The following is a 21,929-nucleotide window of genomic DNA, read 5'->3' on the forward strand; positions in this document are numbered from 1 at the left end:
TTGAAGGGGCACATTTGAGACACAGCCATTTAAGTTTTTTCAAACTTTACATTTTTACGCTGTGTTCATACCCCACTTTGGAGGTGTGTTTGTAGGTTAATTATTCCAGCTACCCCATAAAGGCATACCATTTCCTAAAGAAGACACCCCAGGGTGTTTCAAAAGGCATATTTGAAACCTTACCGTGGTATCATTTTTTCGCTAGCCTGTACCAAGTGTAGCGGTAATACGCATTTTCCCCCTTTTTTAAACATTTTTTTAACTTTTTAAAAGTTTTTTTTAACTTTTAAAAAGTTTTATTTAGCATTTAACAACTTATTTTACTATTTTAAAACTTTGTTTAAACTTTTCAAAAGTTTTTTTAACTTTTTATTGTTTTTTTTTTAACTTTTAACCCCTAACTAGCCTAACCGTAAATCCCCAAATTTTCCCACTAACTTCTACCCACCTTAGCTAAATAAATAAATATTTTAAAATATTTAAAAGAATTAATTAAATACATTTAACCCCTGAGGATTAAAAAAAATAAAAGTTAACCCTCAGGGGTTAATAGAAAAAAATCAGATCACAGTGAAATACTGTGATCTGTATTTTGATCACTGCAGGCAGTGATCAAAGGGCAGGGAAGGGGTTAAATTTTATTTGAAAGAGGTGAGGGGGGGTGGGATTTTGCAACAAACACTTTTTTTTTACAGCCAGAGACAGATCAGCACCGATCTGTCTCTGCTGTTCACAGCTCACACGGAGCTGCAGGGAAACAGATCGGGTTTCACTGCAGCATGTGTGATCACTCTGACTCCCGGTCAGAGCGATCACATGGGCTGTGAAAGTGAAACTGCCTGTGTTAGTGTGCCTCCGATAGGGAGACACACTACAGGAAGATTAACCCCACGATTGCCGCGATTGTGGCAATCAGGGGTTAATTTTCATTTATGACGGAAATTTTCCGTCCAGCGTCCTTAAGGGGAGTGCTGCAATGACGGAAAATTTCCGTCATGCGTCCTTAAGGGGTTAACAATGTCTCTCTCCTTGGAGAAATGTCCTAAAAATGTTCCTTTTATCTGTCGCTTTCATGGAGTATTCATTTTATTAGTTTTACCCTATGTTCCGCTGTCCAGTGAACTAATAGAGGCTAATCGGTTATGAAATTATTGCATCAGGAAGGTATAGCTATTGTTGGTTGGGAATGTTAGTGTTACCCAATTTAATGGTAATCATTTTATTGATCTTTGATGGTTGAGCTACATGAACTGAGCTTTGAATCTGTGGTTTGAAATGTTATACCCAGAGAGCTAAAACAGTTTATTGAATAGGTTATATGGTGTGAGTAGGTCCCTGTCTTCCCACACACAACGTGTTATAACTGCAGCTATAAAAAAATTAAAAACATTTCGTTCTAAATGTGGAAACCAGGGGAAAACCTGCTGATTGTCTAAGATTTTAGAATACCGCCACACGAAATATCTCTTGATACAGAATCCCCATTGTTTCCTGAGCCCTTTAATCTGAGATCTGAAAGTACAGCATCCGTGCAGCTTCTTACCAACATCTCCATAATGAGAAACCGCAGTAACTGCAGTCTGTGTGCAGGTGTGAGACTGCGGATTGCGGTCTGTGTGAAACAAGCAGCAGGAATCCGATGGCCAAGCAGTTGCATGTTTAAGTGCAATCCTTGGTGTAGGGGAGCAAAGCTGATGGTGTGACTGTTTTCTATCAGGCGATAGTGACTGCACCCGTAATGCCATTCTACATGTGATTTAAGTACAAACTGAGGCTGGCTAGCTGAGCGTCATGGGACTTGTAGTTGAACAGCTAGGGATCTGCCCTTTGCCCACCTTGATCTGGCACGGTGTGTGGATGTCTGCAGATTAAAACAGGATTAGAGGCCATTTAATGCTGTACTGTCACATTATAAACATAAAGATACAAGTGTAATTAAAAAAAAGGAAATAAATTATTAAACAATTGCTGATTTACATTTCTTTTTCTTTTCAAACGAGGCTATTTTGGCCCAAGATTTTAAACTCCCAGTTTGTTGCATAATCCTCTCTGGCTATTTGGTTGAAGGATGATATCAAATCAACAAGAACAGCGAACTAGTTTTTAATTTATTAAAGGAACACTATTGTCACCTAAACAACTTTAGCTTATTGAAGCAGTTTTGGTGTATAGATAATGCTTCTCAGGTTTCACTGCTCAATTCACTGCCATTTAGGAGTTAAATCACTTTGTTTCTGTTTATGCAGCCCTAGCCACACCTCCCCTGGCTATGACACAGCCTGCATGAAAAAAAAAATGGTTTCACTTTCAATCAGATGTAATTTACCTTAAACAATTTTATATTTTGCTATGTAAATTGAACTTTAATCACATACAGGATGCTCTTGCAGCAGTGGCGTACACACAACCCATGGGGCCCCGGTGCGAAAACTGATCCGTGGGCCCCCCCCCGCGCGCGCGCTTACTCTGCGCGGGCTGGGTCCGCAACACATGGCGGTGGGCACCTGGTCGCAGGGCTGCGACCACGGTATGTACACCAGTGCATGCATAAACACATACACTTAAAGGACCACTACAGACACCCAGATCACATCAGCTCAATTAAGTGGTCTGGGTGCCAGGTCTCTCTAGTTTTAACCCTGCAGCTGAAAACAGAAGTTTCACTGAGGGTTAATCCAGCCTCTAGAGGCTGTCTCTTTGACAGCCGCTAGAGGATTTTCTGCGATTCTCACTGTGAAAATCACAGTGAGAAGACGCTGAACGTCCATAGGAAATGCTTTCCTATGGGCGGTTTGAATGCGCGCGTGGCTCTTGCCACGAATGCGCATTCGGAGCTGAGAGGCGGATCGGGGCGGAGAGATCCCCAGCGCCAAGGGAGCCCGGCGCTGGAGAAAGGTAAGTGCTTAAGACACACACGCACACATTAACTGACAGACACACACTCAGTGACAAACATACATACACACTCACTAACAGACGCACACAGACACACACTCTATCACTAACACGCACACTCTAACACACGCACACTCTAACACACGCACACTCTAACACACGCACACTCTAACACACGCACACTCTAACACACGCACACTCTAACACACGCACACTCTAACACACACACACACTCTAACACACACACACTCTAACACACACACACTCTAACACTAAGACACACACACACTCACTAAGACACACACACACTCACTAAGACACACACACACTCACTAAGACACACACACACTCACTAACACACACACACACACACACTAACACACACACACACTCACTAACACACACACTCACTAACACACACACTCACTAACATACACACACACACTCACTAACATACACTCTCACACACACTCACTAACATACACTCACACACACACACACTAACATACACTCACACACACACACACTAACACTCACACACACACTAACACTCACACACACAAACATACACTCACACACACACACGTTTATTTTTTTTGTTGTATCCCCCCAGCCTCCTTACCTGTGGGAGAGCTGAGGGGATTCCCTGGGGTCCAGTGGTGTCACCCGGCTGGCTGGCCCTGCTATCACCAGGCTGGCGGGCGCGCGAGGGAGCACTTTCCCCTGGGTGCTCCCTCTTCAGCTCCCTTGCGCGCCGCGTACTGATGCCGGAGCCGGAAGATGATGTCATCTTCCGGCTCCGGTTTCAGTGCGGTGCGCGAGGGAGCTGAAGAGGGAGCACCCAGGGGAAAGTGCTCCCTCGCGCGCCCGCCAGCCTGGTGATAGCAGGGCCAGCCTCGGGGGGCCCTGAGGTGGCCGGCTCTTGGGCCCCCCAGGAGAAGAGGCTGGCCTGGTACATACCTGGGTCGCAGGGCGGCTGGGCCCCCTGGTGGGCAGTTCCCCCTGGTGGGCCGGGCCCGGTCGCAGCCGCGACCCCGGTATGTACGCCACTGTCTTGCAGGGTCTAGCAAGCTATTAACATAGCAGGGGATAAGAAAATCTAAATTACCGTAAACAGAACTTGCAATAAAGAAAGGATAAACTTTAGAACTCTTTACAGGAAGTGTTTAGGAAGGCTGCGCAAGTCACATGCAGGAAGGTGTGACTAAGGTTCATAAACAAAGGGATGTAACTCCTAAATGGCAGAGGATTTAGCAGTGAGACTGCAGGGGCATGTTCTATACACCAAAACTGCTTCATTAAGCTAAAGTTGTTTTGGTGACTATAGTGTCCCTTTAAACCTGCTTTGGCATTTTTCAGATAACCGGCAGAAGGAAGGATTTTAATGTGTTTACCTTTCATCAAAGAATCCCTGTTTTTTTTTTCTTTTTCTCCAATTTTTGTAAGAATATAGGGAATTTACAGATTTCACCTTTCTGTCAGTAACTGGAAGATAAAAATTAAATAGCGGTCCTGGCTTCTCTAAAACTAGTATGTAGCAACGTGTACATATCCATCACCAGCAGTGGTATTGGCCAAGATGATTTCACCTCTCCAGATGTCAGAGGTGTGAGTGTCCATATTAGCTGACTTAAACAACTTGCGATAACCTTTCTTCCTTCGTCCAAAGAGCTTTCCATTAGCTCGGCGTTGCATTGTCAGCTGTGCCCTTCCTGCCTGCCGTGTATAGCGAAGGCCCTGCTTTCCGTTTTTAGAAGATAACACTTTATTGTTTAGAAATGCTGGCACTGCGAATTCATATTTAAGGCAGGAAACAGACAACAACAGTTTGACATCAGACATTTCCTGTTTATTCAAACCCTGGCTGTTTTATATCTAACGTGATCAACATGGAAACACGAGTCCCTTTGGCCAATTGTAGTTAATTCAATAGGGCGTTGAGAGCCTAGTCTGCTGGTCAGAAAGCTACGCTGACCATAAAATATCACTTTGTTTTCCACATTTTGATACAATGCTTAATGTTTGTTATCCAGAAGCTTTTTATACATCTCATATGATGGTGATCTACGTGTCTGAACAGCAAAGTTCGATCATTCCATCAGTGTTTGTGAGTCAAAGGTTGACACACATCTCCTATAACGGTAGTCTGTTGCTAACCTCTGTATTTTATAGTGCTTGTCACCCACCTGTGCGAAACAGTTTGCCAGAATATTAAGGAGAGTAACCGAGCAGGTAGCTGTGCAATCCATGGAAGGAATCAGATTGTGTACAGAGTAGCAAGGTTTGAGGAGTGCTAAGCCTTACTCCTTCTTGGTTGCTAAATCCGTTTAAATCCATTTGTTCCTGGTCTCTCTGCCTAAAGAAAACCCATAATGTACAATTAGCCCTATTGGAAATTTAAACAAAATAAATGTTAAAAGGCAATGCTTATCTAGTTCCATAAAAGAAAACTTTTTATGTGTTGAATAAGTTTAATATTGGTGAACTTTCCTTTCACTTAGAATGTTTTAGACTTATGACAACCATCGAAAGGAGGTGGTCATTAGCTGCTTCTAATCCGTGTTTATCTTGTCACGGACTGTAATGTGTCATTTTTGTTACGCCGATGGGCTGAAAACACCAAAACCACCAATTGAGAACGCAGATTTGTTTTTTTTTGTCTCCCCCTTGTTTGCTTCATGTAGCATTAAATTGCAAAGTTCTATACCGATGCGTGTATGACGTACTCTGTAGGTTGTTCTTTTTTGTATGACGTACCCTCAAACTGTATCGAATGGTTATTTTTGGTAGTAAATAATATTAATGTAATCTAGTATTACAAAATCCATATGGAAAGAAATCGATAGGACCACAATTTGTGGGGATGTTGGGGGGATATCTCACAAAACTGTCATTAGCCAGCTTGCTGCTTCACTAGCCCACTTTACCCGGTGATAGCCATTTAGCCAGAAACTGGTGGTCCTTGAACTCAGTTAGGAGTCTAGTACCCGTTCCTCAATTCATCTCACTGCTTTTTTTTATCTGGTGACATTTGAACTCATTGTGAATGATCCATGTTATGGTTTGTATCAATCCATTTGTCTTGGCTTATTTAATGCTTGTTTTTACGTTAATTTTTTTTCTTCATGGAGGTTGTGTTGTGGTTTTGGTTTTTTTTTTGTTTGTTTTTTTGTGCCGTTGTCTTTATTACACATGAGCTGTTCCATATCTCTAACTGTTTTCATTTTGTGTTTTAGAGCAGACAGCTGGAGTCCGAAACCGGCACTACGGAGGAGCACAGCCTAAACAAAGAGGCCCGAAAATGGGCCACAAGAGTGGCCCGAGAGCACAAAAATATCATCCACAGTCAGCGAGTAGGTATAATAACGCAGAACCAGCTTATTCATAGGATCCGTGTTTAAGAGCAGGTTGGGTTGACAGGAAGGACAAAAATGAAAGAACACACAATAATTGAGTCAAATCCTCTAACACTGTTGTCACTTTTATAAATTAACCTTGTTACAGCCCCCTGGCTGTCAAACAAGGAACCGGTCCGGTTACTTCCTGGTTGCAGTAGATGCATGATCTGCAGCTATGAAAGCTTTCTTTCATATACCCCCAAGAAAAACATGCATAGATGCATGCGTGTTTAGGTTATATCTAATAAGTTGTGCTGTTTTGTGTTTTTTTTTTTTTTTAATGGAGTGTTCCTTTAAGAGGTGGGGTAACAATAAATGCATCTCCAATGTGATCCCTGGCTGTGCATGGACAAAAAAATAATATATATATATATATATATATATGTGTGTGTGTGTGTGTTTTATTTAATGGTGTAATTTCCAGTCTAAGGAAGTGACCTTTTAATCCATCACAGGGGAAACTTGACTGCTGGGACCCTGCCTGCTAGTTATATTTTCTGTGCTGCGAGACCCAGAACGAGGAGGTGTTAAAGTGTGTGCATGCTCTGCATTTTCTAATTCACGACTACAGATCTGGTTTCAAATTGTGGTTTAACTATTAGAAGACTCCGTGCGCAGGCAGGCAATTACAAACAAAGCTAAAATCACCCCTTAAATACGCCTGCACAAGAAGGACTCCCTTTGTCATTATTTTAATTAAGACAGAAGGCTTAAAATCCAGCGTTTACAACTAAGGTGCCGTTACCAAAGGCTGTGAAACTGAATATTCAGCTGAATCCCATTAACGTTAACGGTTACACTGCTGTAAACTTGTTATATACAACGGGAAAATAGAAAGGAGGGCACGAGGCAGCCATAAGCTGTGTGCGCCAAAGCAGAGGGCTTCTGGTTCGCACTGAGATTGAATCAGTTTCAGAGTTGCCAACTCGGCAGGATTTTTTTATTTTTTGTGCCACTTGAATAATTTGTATGTTTAATTCATCACTTCTAGAAAATGAGAACTGGTATAATTGCTTTGCAATGCTTTTTCTAATGAGGTATTCAGTCATTTTTAAGTCTACTGTATTTGTATTCTTAATCACGCCTGTCCTATCTTTCTCTCTGTGTATCTGTGTTTGTGCATAGAATGATAAAGTCCGATATTACGGGTTATTATTAAATGGTTAACCATTTCCACAGCCCTGCGCGCTGAATACAATATAACCAATAATAAGTCAAACCGATATAAATGGAAATCTCCCTTTTATACACAGTACAGCTGTGGATAATACGTGGGCTTATAATGTGCATGGACACCAGTTTATATAAATATGTGGAGTACTTGCCACCAACATTAATAGTATTCGTTGTAATTATTCATTACTAACACAGATTTCTGGGGCTTTATGTACGGTCGCCGCATGCTGTGATTTAATGCCGACATAGACTGCTCTTTTCTTTACTTTAGTGTTTAGAGCAAATCCGGCAACATTTATTTACTCTGCATGTCGTACGTGCACATGTCCATAAAATGACACAATCACATGGCATTGTAACCAAGTCAGAAGTGAGTTGTTCATTTCACAACAGTTTGCTAAATAGAGTGCTGGGGGGGGGGGGAATCTAATCATTATGGGAAACCCGATGTAAAGATTCTAGGTACTTTTTCCATTTTATAGAAAATGGATCCCTAGGGTGTGGCGTGGTATAAAGAAAAACAAATAATGCTTAATATATAAGCTGTATAGCCGTTTGTGCATTGAATCTGCTTGCCCGTATCATGAGATGATTTCTTTTGCCCACAGGCCCTCGATGAGTTAGAATGTCAGAGCACACCATCCACAGAGCAAGGGCGAGCTGAGCTGGAGCAAAAACTCGAAGATGCTCGAGAAAGTATCCGCAAGGCTGAGGTAACAGTCGCTGCTGCGTTACACCCGGGTTACTTGCTACTTTTTAAGGGCATTTCCGTGTTTTACTTTATTTCAATCTTACGCTTTTAAGATATATTTGGGCATCTCTCGACAAGCCAAGCTAGTCACAATTACTGTCCGTTTAGTCCGCTATATTATAACGGGCACCTGGAATTACAGCGTTTTGGGAGACCAACACACACAAAAAAGTGATTTACTTTTTTGGTTTTGTTTTGTTTTTTGATGCAGACGTTATTTATATTTAAAGAGCTTCAATGGCTAGATATCCGCTGACGGGCAGGGCTCTCTCTACCTTTTGTATTTGTCTGTGTATATTGTACGTTCTCCACTTATTGTACAGCGCTGCGGAATCTGTTGGCGCTTTATAAATACCAGTAATAAATAAATAAAATAAATTCTATGATGCATTTTCAAAACATAAAGTCTGTTTTTGGAACTTCGGGGGTGGATATAAAATGAATTCAAGCCTTCATTCCATTCCACTCCATATTTTTTTACTTTTAATTCTTGAAATTCAATCTCAGGAATCCCTACCCAATCCTCCCCCAACATTCTCATTTTCTGTTTACAATTAAATATACTGTATGTTTTAAAAGTATAATTTCATTAATATGTTTATGTATATAATTTATATGGTGGTAATTGTTACGACTGTATACCATTGTGTTAAATGTTATAGAGAATGTTATATTACAAAATATAAAATGTGTTTTAAAAAAATCCGAGTAAGACACTAAACGCTAATTCCCTACTTTTTTAGTCATTTGTCAAACACTCGTGCGTTGCATGACTGATGCTCAGGAGTTCTGATTGGGCTTTTCGCTGTCGGTTACGGACATGTGAGCATGCAAGTCGCTCATTACACAATACACGTGACGGTGGTTAAGTCTATGATTTATTTATTATGATAGTGTTTTTATTCCAAATTAGCTACTATTGCCTACATATTGCAGTTTGGGTTTAGGTTCACTACAAATATATATATAGTAATTTACTTAAATTTAAAGTTATCGTATAGTAAGCATAGCTGGCTTTTTCCAGTTCTGCTATAGTTGTCTTTAAAATTGAAATTCGCTTAGAATGCTCCCTGTAAATGACCCTGTTAGTGAATGAAACGCCAAGTGCACAAAAGAAAGGAATGTAATAGGAAGCGGGGGAATGCCGTCATGGTTACTTGATCTGTGTCTGTACCTTGGTTTTTACAACACTGACCCCAGCATTGATACTGCTGTCAGGTGCAGATAATTTTATTGTTTTCTGTGTGTGACACCTGTATATGTGATGCCCTATAGACTAAATAGAGGGACCGGCGAGGCAGCATGGGTGAGTGTGGGCCGGCGAGGCAGCATGGGTGAGTGGGAGCCGGCGAGGCAGCATGGGTGAGTGTGGGCCGGCGAGGCAGCATGGGTGAGTGGGAGCCGGCGAGGCAGCATGGGTGAGTGTGGGCCGGCGAGGCAGCATGGGTGAGTGTGGGCCGGCGAGGCAGCATGGGTGAGTGTGGGCCGGCGAGGCAGCATGGGTGAGTGTGGGCCGGCGAGGCAGCATGGGTGAGTGGGGGCCGGCGAGGCAGCATGGGTGAGTGGGGGCCGGCGAGGCAGCATGGGTGAGTGGGGGCCGGCGAGGCAGCATGGGTGAGTGGGGGCCGGTGAGGCAGCATGTGCTTCATGTTACATAGCTGAAAGAGACATGCGTCCATCATTTTACATTATACTATGTTTAAGGAATTCATTCATTTGCTTCGGATGTGAATGAAGTGCTGACTGCATAACTGCGAAACACGGCAGCCATTATTATAAAGCTGGGAATCTGAGGATTAGATTTTCTCATGAGCTCACTCAGTAATAGGTAATCTTTCCAATCCAACTGTGTCCCTTCTCAGGCCCCTCACACAGAAAATCACACCCCTATCACCCCAAATTAGCTCACTGTGATCACACATATCGTGCACACAAACAAAAATAATAACATTTTATTTGAGGTAATTAATGTCTGATTTTTGCATCTCTGAACTTACGGCTTTAAATAATGCATTAAAACAGATTTCATTAACAAAGTTACCGGTATCTGTCCTCTCTATAATTAGACTTTGTTCTAATTTAAGGGTTCAGGTGATTCTTTTTTTCCCTCTTCTTCTTCCTTGAGCGATTTGGTAACCAAATATACACAGTCATTACTATTGTACGTCCTGCAAGTTTGCTTTAATATTTCACTATAATAGGGTTTAATTAGCAGTGTTGTCAGAAGACTTCTATAGATTGTGTTACTAATACACCTTTTTAGAATTAAATGAATTGATTTGAATTGTCACACGTTACGTTACATCACATCCAACTGATCGTTCCAGCTATTGTCCAGTATTGTCAGTTCTATCGAAAAAGTTTATTGTATTTTTATAGCGCTAACAATTATATAAGGCATGGTTCTGAAAATATAGTAATCTTGGATTTTTATACATTAACATAATTAAAGACAATTTTTTTTTGTCATTACCTCAAAAATATTAAATCATTTTATTGTCAGCTATTCCAAATTTACTGTATATTTAGCTATCATTCATATAGTTGCAATCAAAATTATCCAACCCCCGTTTAAAATCAGGTTTATTGTTTATTGCTGTTCTGTGACTTATTTATATGATTTTGAGCATATCGAAATAGACTTTTCTTGCGCTTTTGGATCAGACGTGGTGCGCACGTCTTGGAGTTCTGGCATGAAAACCTTCTGCATTTAGTATGCGCCTTTCTGTGCTCACTGAAAGTCACTCGGGGGTTTTTCACAACCTGCCATCTCAGAAATCTGGTTGCAGCCATTGATGGCTTCATTTTTCTGCCCTGTCCAGGTACTGTAACCATTGTTCCTTCAACTTTGAACTTGCAAACTATGCTTACAACAGTATTGTTTGGAACATTTAGTGTCTTTGCTATCTTTATGTATCCTCTTCCTTGTTTGGGAAGGGCAATAATCTCTTCTCTTAACTTAGTGGACCATTCCTTTGACTTGGCCATATTTCTAACATGCAATCAAATGTGACACTCAACAAACCCCTCGCCAATTCAGGTATTGCAAGTGTTCAAGCTCAAGCTTGGTGCAACTAATGAAGCCCTTGATTAGTTGCACCTGGTGTATTTGAGACAACACGTGTTTTGCATATTTGTGCTGTTGTGAGGGATTCTATTTAGGGGGTTGAATAATTTTGAGACTGGAGAAGTCATTATACGTTGCATTTTCAATTTGGGGAAACCTCTTGAATCATTCGTTGTATTTCAATTGCGTTTGTTTAATTTTTTCATTGCAAACAGCTGAAAGTCTGTAAATTTTTATAATAAACCAAATTTTTTTTAATGGGCAATTGTATATATAACATTAGCCATTAGCAATCTGCTCTAGGTGTATCTTAACACTTATTGATTTATTCACTAAATTAAAAATTTAAGGTCAAAATAGCAGAATAGGGAAAGAGATTGGGGTCTGTCTTCAGTGTGTCTGTCTGAGATAATCAATCTTGATGATCTCAGCCAAGTCCCATAGGAAAGCACTGCATCTCTGTGGTAACATTCAGCGCCACTGAACGTCATTGCAACACACTGTTCGACACTGGATTAGGAATCACCTCTAGTGGCCGTCTGAGTGACTGTCACTAGAGGTGTTAGTTGGCAGCAATGTAAACATTTCCTTTACTCTGAAAAGGCAGTGTTTACATTTAAAAGCCTGCAAGGACAGGCTAAAGACACCAGTGGTTCTGGTGACTATAGTGTCCCTTTAAGAATTGTATTTTTGTCACTGAAAAAAATAATTGTTAAAAATACCTGGCTCTTAACTTCTTAGCTGGCACCTAGATTCAAAGCATTTTCTTAAACCCTGTGCCCCATGACCCATAGGACGGGACTCCCTGTGCCCCATGACCCATGGGACGGGACTCCCTGTGCCCCATGACCCATGGGACGGGACTCCCTGTGCCCCATGACCCATGGGACGGGACTCCCTGTGCCCCATGACCCATGGGACGGGACTCCCTGTGCCCCATGACCCATGGGACGGGACTCCCTGTGCCCCATGACCCATGGGACGGGACTCCCTGTGCCCCATGACCCATGGGACGGGACTCCCTGTGCCCCATGACCCATGGGACGGGACTCCCTGTGCCCCATGACCCATGGGACGGGACTCCCTGTGCCCCATGACCCATGGGACGGGACTCCCTGTGCCCCATGACCCATGGGACGGGACTCCCTGTGCCCCATGACCCATGGGACGGGACTCCCTGTGCCCCATGACCCATGGGACGGGACTCCCTGTGCCCCATGACCCATGGGACGGGACTCCCTGTGCCCCATGACCCATGGGACGGGACTCCCTGTGCCCCATGACCCATGGGACGGGACTCCCTGTGCCCCATGACCCATGGGACGGGACTCCCTGTGCCCCATGACCCATGGGACGGGACTCCCTGTGCCCCATGACCCATGGGACGGGACTCCCTGTGCCCCATGACCCATGGGACGGGACTCCCTGTGCCCCATGACCCATGGGACGGGACTCCCTGTGCCCCATGACCCATGGGACGGGACTCCCTGTGCCCCATGACCCATGGGACGGGACTCCCTGTGCCCCATGACCCATGGGACGGGACTCCCTGTGCCCCATGACCCATGGGACGGGACTCCCTGTGCCCCATGACCCATGGGACGGGACTCCCTGTGCCCCATGACCCATGGGACGGGACTCCCTGTGCCCCATGACCCATGGGACGGGACTCCCTGTGCCCCATGACCCATGGGACGGGACTCCCTGTGCCCCATGACCCATGGGACGGGACTCCCTGTGCCCCATGACCCATGGGACGGGACTCCCTGTGCCCCATGGGACGGGACTCCCTGTGCCCCATGACCCATGGGACGGGACTCCCTGTGCCCCTGTAACAAAGTGAATATTTCTGTGGCTCAGCCTGTTTGTGAATCTGGATTTTATATGCTGAAATTTGAAATCTGAGGTTGTTTTTATTTATGGCTGCAAACTCAGAAATACAAATTCAAAGATTTGCATTTAGGGCTAAAATTACTTTCTGTTCCAGCCGCTAGTATCAGTGTCTTAAAATTGGGGCAAATGACCCCTGGGGTATTTTCTAACAGAAAATTGAGAGTTGCATTCAGCTTAGATTGTAAATAATATACTGGGTTGTTTTTTTGGGGGTGGGGGGGGTTTGTCACATATTTAGTAGAGAGTTTATGCAGAAAAATTAACTCTGAATTTTGTTTCACCTCAGCCAGTGACGTTTCTTACTACCCTTGAAATGCATCATCTGACGTCTTTTCTTACAGCACACATAATGAGTGCATTATGACAATATTGTTACAGACACACGTAAATCTCTGTATGTCTCTAGCAATAATCATAACAAATCCACCCCCCATAATGCCCAAAAGTTTAGAGAGAATTGAAGACATGACTAAACCGCCATCTGTCCCTATATTACCGGTAAAGCCTTCCGAGCTAGATAGTATAAAATGGTATAATCAGCACAGCCGGGTTGTGGATTACATGCAGTGTAACAGGAGAAGGTTTTCATTGTATTTAACTTTATTTAACGCACAGTTCCATATTCCAAATATCTTCCTAGCATGGGAAACATGAGCAGGCTGCAATTATATTACCAGATCAGTGCTTCTCAAAATCCATTCTGTGATAATTCCCCCTCAGGCCTCCATTTAAAAACTTTCCAGCCTGGCTATAGGTGAGTTCTGTCACCATAAACAAGTCCACGGGGCTTATTCACTATACATAGACTGGATTAAGAAATTCAGCAAACCGTAATCATTTGTTAAAATTCTCAAACTCTGCTTTAGTGACCGCTAGATTTTGCAGTTCAGTTCCCTGTTCAGTTTTTAGTTATTAAAACATTTGTACAATTTTTTAGTTATTTTTAAATCCCCAAAATTTGCAATTAAAGGACCACAATAGTGCCAGGAAAACATACTAGTTTTCCTGGCACTATAGTGCCCTGAGGGTGCCCCCACCCTCAGGGTCCCACTCCCGTGGCGCTGAAGGGGTTAATCCCTTACCTTTTCTTCGGCGCTTGGACTCTCCTCCCTCTTCTTCCGTCATTGGCTGAATGTGCATGCGCGGCAAGAGCTGCGCGCGCATTCAGCCAGTCTCATAGGAAAACATTCTCAATGCTTTCCTATGGACGCAAGCGTCTTCTCACTGAAAATCACAGTGAGAAGCGCGGAAGCGCCTCTAGCGGCTGCCAATAGAGACAGCCACTAGAGGCTGGATTAACCCAAAGTGAAACATAGCAGTTTCTCTGAAATTGCTATGTTTACAGCAAAAAGGGTTAAACCTAGCTGGACCAGGCACCCAGACCTCCTCATTAAGCTGAAGTGGTCATGGTGCCTATAGCAAAATCCACAGTAATGATCTCTACATTGTTCTGGCCAAAGTGGCATCAAATACATAAATTTAATGCCAATTCTTTATTCTCATTGGCTTATTCTTCCATTTTGGAAAATGAAAATGTTACACACCCACTTCAGCAGTCATGTCATTAAAGAAGTAAGCAATGCTATGTCTGTACATTTCCTGGTGACTTCAATAAACATCAAATTGCTTATACAGGCTTCAGGGCAAGTGGTTTTCGTGATGGTTTTTTGGGGTTTTTTTTTTTTTTTTTTTTTTTTTAAGCGGGATGGGGAGGTCTCTCAATACACCTAAACTGACCTCTACTGTGAAGCCAGGTTCACTATCATCAATCGATGTTCGATCGACCAGTGATGGTGAAGACTCCCAGACTTGTGATCGTTAAGCTTAAACAGAGAGCCTGATTACTTTCTCCCTTCTAGTAGGCTCAATACAGATATGTTAATAAGAGTCAACTGCATGACTTTGTGTGTGTCTTCTGGGGGTCCGATGTTAATTTCAGATGACCATTTTTATAAAAGTCTACAGATTAACATTCAGCATTGTTATTCTCCTCCTATTTTTCCAACCAGATTACAAAGTTGAAAGCTGAAGCCCGTCTCGATCTTTTAAGGCAAATCGGCGTCTCCGTGGACACGTGGCTGAAAAGTGCAATGAATCAGGTGATGGAAGAATTGGAGAATGAGAGATGGGCAAGCCTTCCTACACTGATGAATAATGGCTCCACTCACTTGGTATAGTCCCCTACACATACACTCCTAGCCTATTCAAAAGATCCAATCACGTATCATAAGAAATCCAACATTCTGAAAGGGGTTTGTGTGAATTACTTGGTGAATTACTTTGCATGGTTGTGGTTAAACATTTACATTTGGTCACTCCTGAGTAACCTGCTATTAGATACTTTAACACAAGAAATATCTTTGTCTGCTTCTCTTGTAAAACATTTTAACAGTAAATATTTTTCTTTGGTATGACTTTGTTTTTATCTCGAAATACTTCTGAAAGCAAATTTGACTTGGGAGGGACAAACTGTGAGGTTAAGCGTTTTCCCATTGAATTTCCTGACCATAGAGGTCACAAGATTTATAGAGGAAGAGAGAGAAACTGTAGGTTGTAGTTAAGGAAAGGAAAGGGACAGTGAAAAAGGCATTTAGTCAGACAGAGGCAGCTGAAGAATAAAGACTGAGAAGAAGCAATGGTGCCCTGAGATATTGAGGAGACCAGCGGAAGAATCCTTGTGTTTGTGGGCAGCAGTCAAAAATAGACACACATTTAAAGCAAGGACGTGGATGGCTTGTCCTTGTATCCCCTTCAGGTATGGAGGAAGAGGGGAGTCTGCAGTTTCGACAGGGACAGGTAGAGGGAATGCAACAATTAGGACTAGGATAGAAGAATTAAGAAGAGGCCACAACTGATAAACCATCTCATCTTGAGTCTGTCCCCTGGTATCTTGTCATCTGATTTTACTGGAGTAAATTCCCACTTTATTTATTTGGATGGAGTGTGATTTTACTTTGAACCATATAGGTTGAAGATAATATTAGTGTTTGTTAATGTATGTTAGTTCCAGCTTATTTCCTGGCTCCTGCTGGGCACAGTGCCTCACCCTAGGTCACAACTTACTTTTTTATATCCCAGCTATTTACCTGACGATGGTACCAGGTTGGAAGGTACCTTGTGATTTTGGTTTTGGATGCCCTTAGAGCCAAGCTTTAGCACCTGCGGAGTTAGATGGCTGCCTGCGGAGTTGTTTGGCCACCTGCAGATTTGGGCTAGCTTGTCAGTGCAACCAGGATGTTCAGAAACTGCTGCATATAACTTATAAAACTCTGGGTTAGCAGGTTTATTTGCATTGATGTCTTGTCCTGTTAAACAAATAATCTCCCAAGGTGATGACTAGCCTTTCAGCCATAACGAGAACCAGAGTTTATGTAAACATACTGTGTTGAAAAAGAACCGGTAGCCCTGGTTTGGTGATCACTGTAAACTCGAATAATTTTATAGAAGCTAAACTCTAAGATTTCCCAGTAGTAATTCTTTTTTCTCCCGTAGTAAATAATGTTCGAAATGGTGACTGTGCCAGTTACAAATCTCTCTCGAAGTGTCATTTGAACTTCAGCCAAACACATTGTGTCTCAATCGCTCACAGTAACTCAGAGCCTTCCATTTGGCCGACTGGCACCAGACAGACATTCACAATAAGTCTAGGATCTCTGGGTGGATTATTGTATTGGCAGATGCCAGTGCAATCCTTTATGTACGTCTGTAATATATTTTATGCCATCTGGTCCGTGGGGCAGGATCTGTTGCTTTGTATAAACAGCTAGACGAAGGGAAATATTTACATGGCAACAACAGAATGTAGAATGGGACTTTAGTGATGGATATATTTGTGTTCAGATATAGACAAGCTCTCATCAGATAGTATTCACACCTCTCTTATTCTGTGCAGTATGCTAGGCTCTAAGTGTCTCAGCTATAATAAGGAAAAAAAGAGACTCCATATCAGGCAATAAAGACCATGCCTACTGGAATAGTCTGTATGTAAATGCAACAGTTTCTCCCTGGGGTATTGTATGCAATCCCGAGAAAGTGGGCAGGTGAAATCTCCCACCCAAAATAGAAACTGGAGAAATGAAAATGGGGATGCCACAGAGCAGTTTTAAGATATTAATCACGTTTTGCTTTTAATTTAGCACTTTATAACACTATTTTGCCTTCTGCTGGAAATCCCACAAAACAAAAACTGACTTTCTGTCTCACCATCACCACTTATAGGACTTTGTACGGAGACGTCCGATCTAAGTGTGATGCCTATAGCACGAAGTAATGTGTATGTTCAGCATACAGACTCACATTTTGTGTGTGTTTTATAAAACTGCAGCATTAATGCTATCATATATAGTATTTGTTAGAAATGTGATAGCCCATCCTCCACACGTGTACATTACATCACTGCGCAGGCGAAACATGAACAGACGATACAAGCCGATTCGTTCATTTCAACGAGCTCCTTTTTATTGCTCCGAAGTTAGTTAACTAATGCTCATCCAGAGCTATGTACCATGGTTAATGTGTTGTTTGTGGTTGTTTTTTGTTTCCCTTTCTTTTCATTATCTACGCGACCAATAATCTAGTATATTTACCCTGGACTGTCCCTTTAATTATTTCAGGTTCAGGCAAGGGGCATCGTTTTTACATATAGTGAAGATGCTGCTGGTGGTGGTATAACTGTTCTGATTAGAATTTAAACAAGACATAACATGTATTTGTAAAGTCCTCTAACGAGCGAGAATTCATTGATATATTTTTGTTTATGCGTGTGCCCTGGGGGCGATTGCTCTCCTTTACAATACTGTGTATCACGCTATAAGGATACACACTAGGTACAACATGAATTATACAGAATCATTGTTACAGACTATCCCTTCCCCCAAGTTGTTAATTCTTTATCACCCTTTTGATATTTTGCACTGCTTAAAGGCATTGTTATGAGCTGCGAAGGCGTGAGGCTGTGCTGATGGCTGGGAGCCACGCAGAACACACGTAAAGGATTTATGAGCTTCCGTAATCTTTTTAAGGTGACAAAATAGCTATATTGCAGAAGTGGGCCATGTCTGTTAGCCCAGAGCAACTTCTGTTAGTTTTCACAACACTGGAATGGGCCTGCACACCCACACCAGTGACATGTCGTTCAATGCATTACGGATTCGTATATATTATTATATATGAATTTGTTGGTTTTCTTAAAATTCATGGTTTGTTGTTCACAAAGCTTACTTCAGTTTGTTTGGCTTGTTAGAGGTTTTTTTGTACATTTAATTCACCATCAATTTATAATTCGAGAATAGATCATAAAATAAAAAAGAAAAGGAGTTATTGTTTCTCTGTAGATCTTGTCTAACGCACAATTTACTTAGGGCTATTTATAAATAAATTATGATAATAAAATGTATGTTTATTTCCATTAAATGTTCTGCTGGTGCCTCTAAAGAGGCAATTATGATGTCAGAGCGAAATTACAGTAACCGTTTTACAGCCTTTACTTTAACACATGCATTATTGTCCCTCACAAAGTGAATTTTTAATCCTGATCTTTTTATTTTTAATTTTCTAATTCTTTATTTGTGGTTTTCATTGAGTTATATTGACACAGTAACAGGTAGAAAGTAGAGTAGTGGTACATCATCATACCATAGCGTTCTGTAATATAGATACATTTGCAGAACTTCTGTGTGCCATTAGGGCTGACGGAGTATTTAATATAAAGAATAAGAATTGTGTCTCAATTGCTCTGAAAAGCTGCCTAATAATTTAAAATACGTGGAACATAAGACCATTTTAAATCCTCAAAATAATCTGATTCTAATTCCCTTTAAGCAAACAACAGTTATGTTTGAGAATTCAGTTTTCCAAAATGCCAGCACAGTGTTTTAAACATGTCTGTGTGCCATTATAATGCCACATGCATGAGTATCTGTGAATGTATTTAAAAAATAAAATAAAAAAATTGCAGTTAAGCAATATGTGTTAACTACATATTTCAAATTGTTATAATTTAGCTTATCTCACACCAACATATTCAGCAGCGCTGTACAATTGACGGCATAGAATCCTAATAAACACATACTATTACAAAATGCAAAAAAACGGAGGACCCTGGCCTTGAGATAAGACATATTCTTTTAAATGAGATAATCAATTATTTATTTTGCCATTTATATAGCACCAACTTATTCCATAATGCTTTACAATATTTATAAATGTGCGAAAAACTAGCTTGTAAAGATGTGAGTGTATCGACACTGTACAAATGGGCCCAGCATAAGAATGAGGAAAACAGCAAGTTTGTATTTTCTTTATTTTTTTTTACAATGTTTTTACAGTAATTTGCAAACATCAAGCTGTAAAACCCATGGGTGGTGACATTCTCCCATCAAGGGGTTTCCCACAACGCTGAATGTGTTTTAAATCTATTACTGGGCGATTAGCCTTTTAACATCAGGAATTTATGCCATTAGGAGTTAATGGCCTGAATTGTGTATAGCAATAAATTATACACCAGGTAATGAAATGAAAACTCCTTGTATTTGAAACACGGCTTCAGATGTTCCGCTCAATTAACCAGAACATCATCTGTAAAAATGTAAATAAAACACATGCCAGGGACTCCTCCGTGATTACCTTTTAAATCTTCCTCTGGCATCAGAAAGTCCAGCATTAAAAGCAAATACCTTGTTTTGCTTTCATTAACGTTTCCTTAAATTGCCCATGCCGCACTCTACAGAATTCACTGTTGTTTTCGTTTACGTAGTGCAAATGCATTGTTAATAAATTCCCGCAGCGGGTGAGAATTCTGAGTAATGATTCAGCAGTTTTAATTATCAGTTTCCTTGAGTTGGAAGTTATCTCTCTGAAGCGCAAATTGCAGAGAGATCTGCATGACTTAATGGGGCACTATAGGCACCCAGACCACTTCAGCTCATTAAAGTGGTCTGGGTGCAGTATTCCAGGTCCATTAACCCTGCAGAGCTAATTATTGCAATTTTTTATAACTTTGTGTGGTTACTCCACCTCTAGTGGCTGTCTACCAAACAGCTGATAGAGAGACTTCAGGGTCGTTAGGCGACTTTTGGTCGCCTAACTGACGCTGGACATCCTCACAAGTTAGTCCAGGTATCGTAGCCACTACAATCCTCTGTAGTGGTTATGATAGTAAGAGTACCCTGGGGGCGCAACAGTTTGACGATATCTAGAAGCTGGAAGTTGATCCTGCCGACCGTTGAATGCAATTATCTGCATAAGAATATGCACATAATTGACATTAGTCATCGTGGGACCCTTGTTCTAGCTGGCTAATGACGCTCTGCAAACAAAGGGTTAAACTCCATTAGGAGTTTTGCATTGAAACCCTGCAGATGGGCTACGGGCACCATCACCACTTCAAATCACTGAAGTGGTTGTGGTGATTGGAGTGACCCTAGCACTTACATTCCATGTTGAATCTCGAATATCTTTTTGTATCACTCCTGCTGTACGTGATAAAATTGGTCATTCAGACCCTGAACTTGCATTTTCTGTAAATCATTTTTGGTTTAAGAATTCTCAAAGTTACTTTAGGAATTCTGGCGTTGTCTTATAAATGCGCTAGGTCTGCATTACATGCTTTCCTGGGGAGGGGAGGGGAGGGGTGGTAGTTTCGTGTTGATATGGTTAAATGCTAATAATTATTCAGGCTGTATGTGCAATTTTCTCTTTATTATGGAGCTGCCTTGAATTTGAAATTACGTACTCGGGGTTGTCAATGTATGCATTTCAAACACTTGAGTAACTAGCATTTCGGGCAAGCTTAAAATCGTTTAAAACCCAAAGTCATTGTGGGCAATAATCATGCCGGTGAGTTGTCGCCTGGAGAGGCCTGATCTACCTACCTGTCGTTCTGAGCGGTCGGTTTAATGTTCGATGTGGCTGTTTTTTGGTAAATGACATCTGTTTCTGAACATTTTGCGGCAGCCTCTAACCTTTAAATGCCCACTTGGAGTAGACATGGAGCTCAGTGGAGATAATTTTAGCAGTTTCTAAATGTCGGATTATTTTTCCGTGTACTCTTCACATTGCTTCTTTTAGTAGGGACTCGGCAAAGTGATCAACAGAAGTAACAGATGTAATAACAATGTTGCCCTGTAAAATGCTATAAGTAACAATGTTGCCCTGTAAGTGAGTTGCTGGTTTACCTCCTAACTCCCTTCTTGTCCCGGCCTTTTCTTCACAGGGAAGCAGCGACGTTGACAGAGATGAGGGAGAGGAGCTTGAAGACAGCATGGATGCTTTCGATGACAGTAGTTCCAGTCCATCTGGCACTCTAAGGAATTACCCTTTGACCTGCAAAGTCATCTACTCCTATAAGGTTTCCATTTCTCTTTCTGCCAGTTCAGGTTTTTGAGCCAGGGTTCCCACGGATCTCATTAACCAGCCAGACAACAGAGAGAATGCTTTGCATTGTTCTGGAATGTAGGGATGTCTCGTGTGCTTAGATAATGCTCCACTTCTCCACTTACAGAGGTGCTGTACACCCCCTATAGGACAGCAGTGTTAGGCAGAAGGGTGCGAGGTCAACAGTGTGTCTGTGTGTATGTCTGTGTGTATGTCTGTGTGTGTGTCTGTGTGTGTGTCTGTGTGTGTGTACACAGCATTAACACAAAAATTAAATCAGAACGTCTGCTAAGGGGTTTATTTAACACAGAATTTGACCAAACTGAATTGTGGCCAAATTCTCCCTCCCTTCTATAGTCACAGGTCGGTTACTTTT

The 21,929-nt window shown here is 41.8% G+C and overlaps 1 protein-coding gene across 5 annotated transcripts in view; it reads left to right on the forward strand.

Moving 5' to 3' along the window:
• Positions 1 to 21,929, forward strand: part of FCHSD2 (FCH and double SH3 domains 2) — a 142,390-nt gene that overhangs the window by 114,699 nt on the left and 5,762 nt on the right. For 4 of the 5 annotated variants that reach the window (XM_063432123.1, XM_063432142.1, XM_063432132.1 and 1 more), the window contains 4 exons: positions 6,132 to 6,248; positions 8,078 to 8,182; positions 15,190 to 15,351; positions 21,393 to 21,527. In XM_063432123.1, the coding sequence (XP_063288193.1) occupies positions 6,132 to 6,248; positions 8,078 to 8,182; positions 15,190 to 15,351; positions 21,393 to 21,527 (519 nt within the window). The remainder of the gene's footprint in view (positions 1 to 6,131; positions 6,249 to 8,077; positions 8,183 to 15,189; positions 15,352 to 21,392; positions 21,528 to 21,929) is intronic. The other variant, XM_063432151.1, reaches the window with a different exon arrangement.

Source organism: Pelobates fuscus, chromosome 1 (assembly GCF_036172605.1).
Source record: "Pelobates fuscus isolate aPelFus1 chromosome 1, aPelFus1.pri, whole genome shotgun sequence".
NCBI classification, from domain to species: Eukaryota; Metazoa; Chordata; class Amphibia; order Anura; family Pelobatidae; genus Pelobates; species Pelobates fuscus.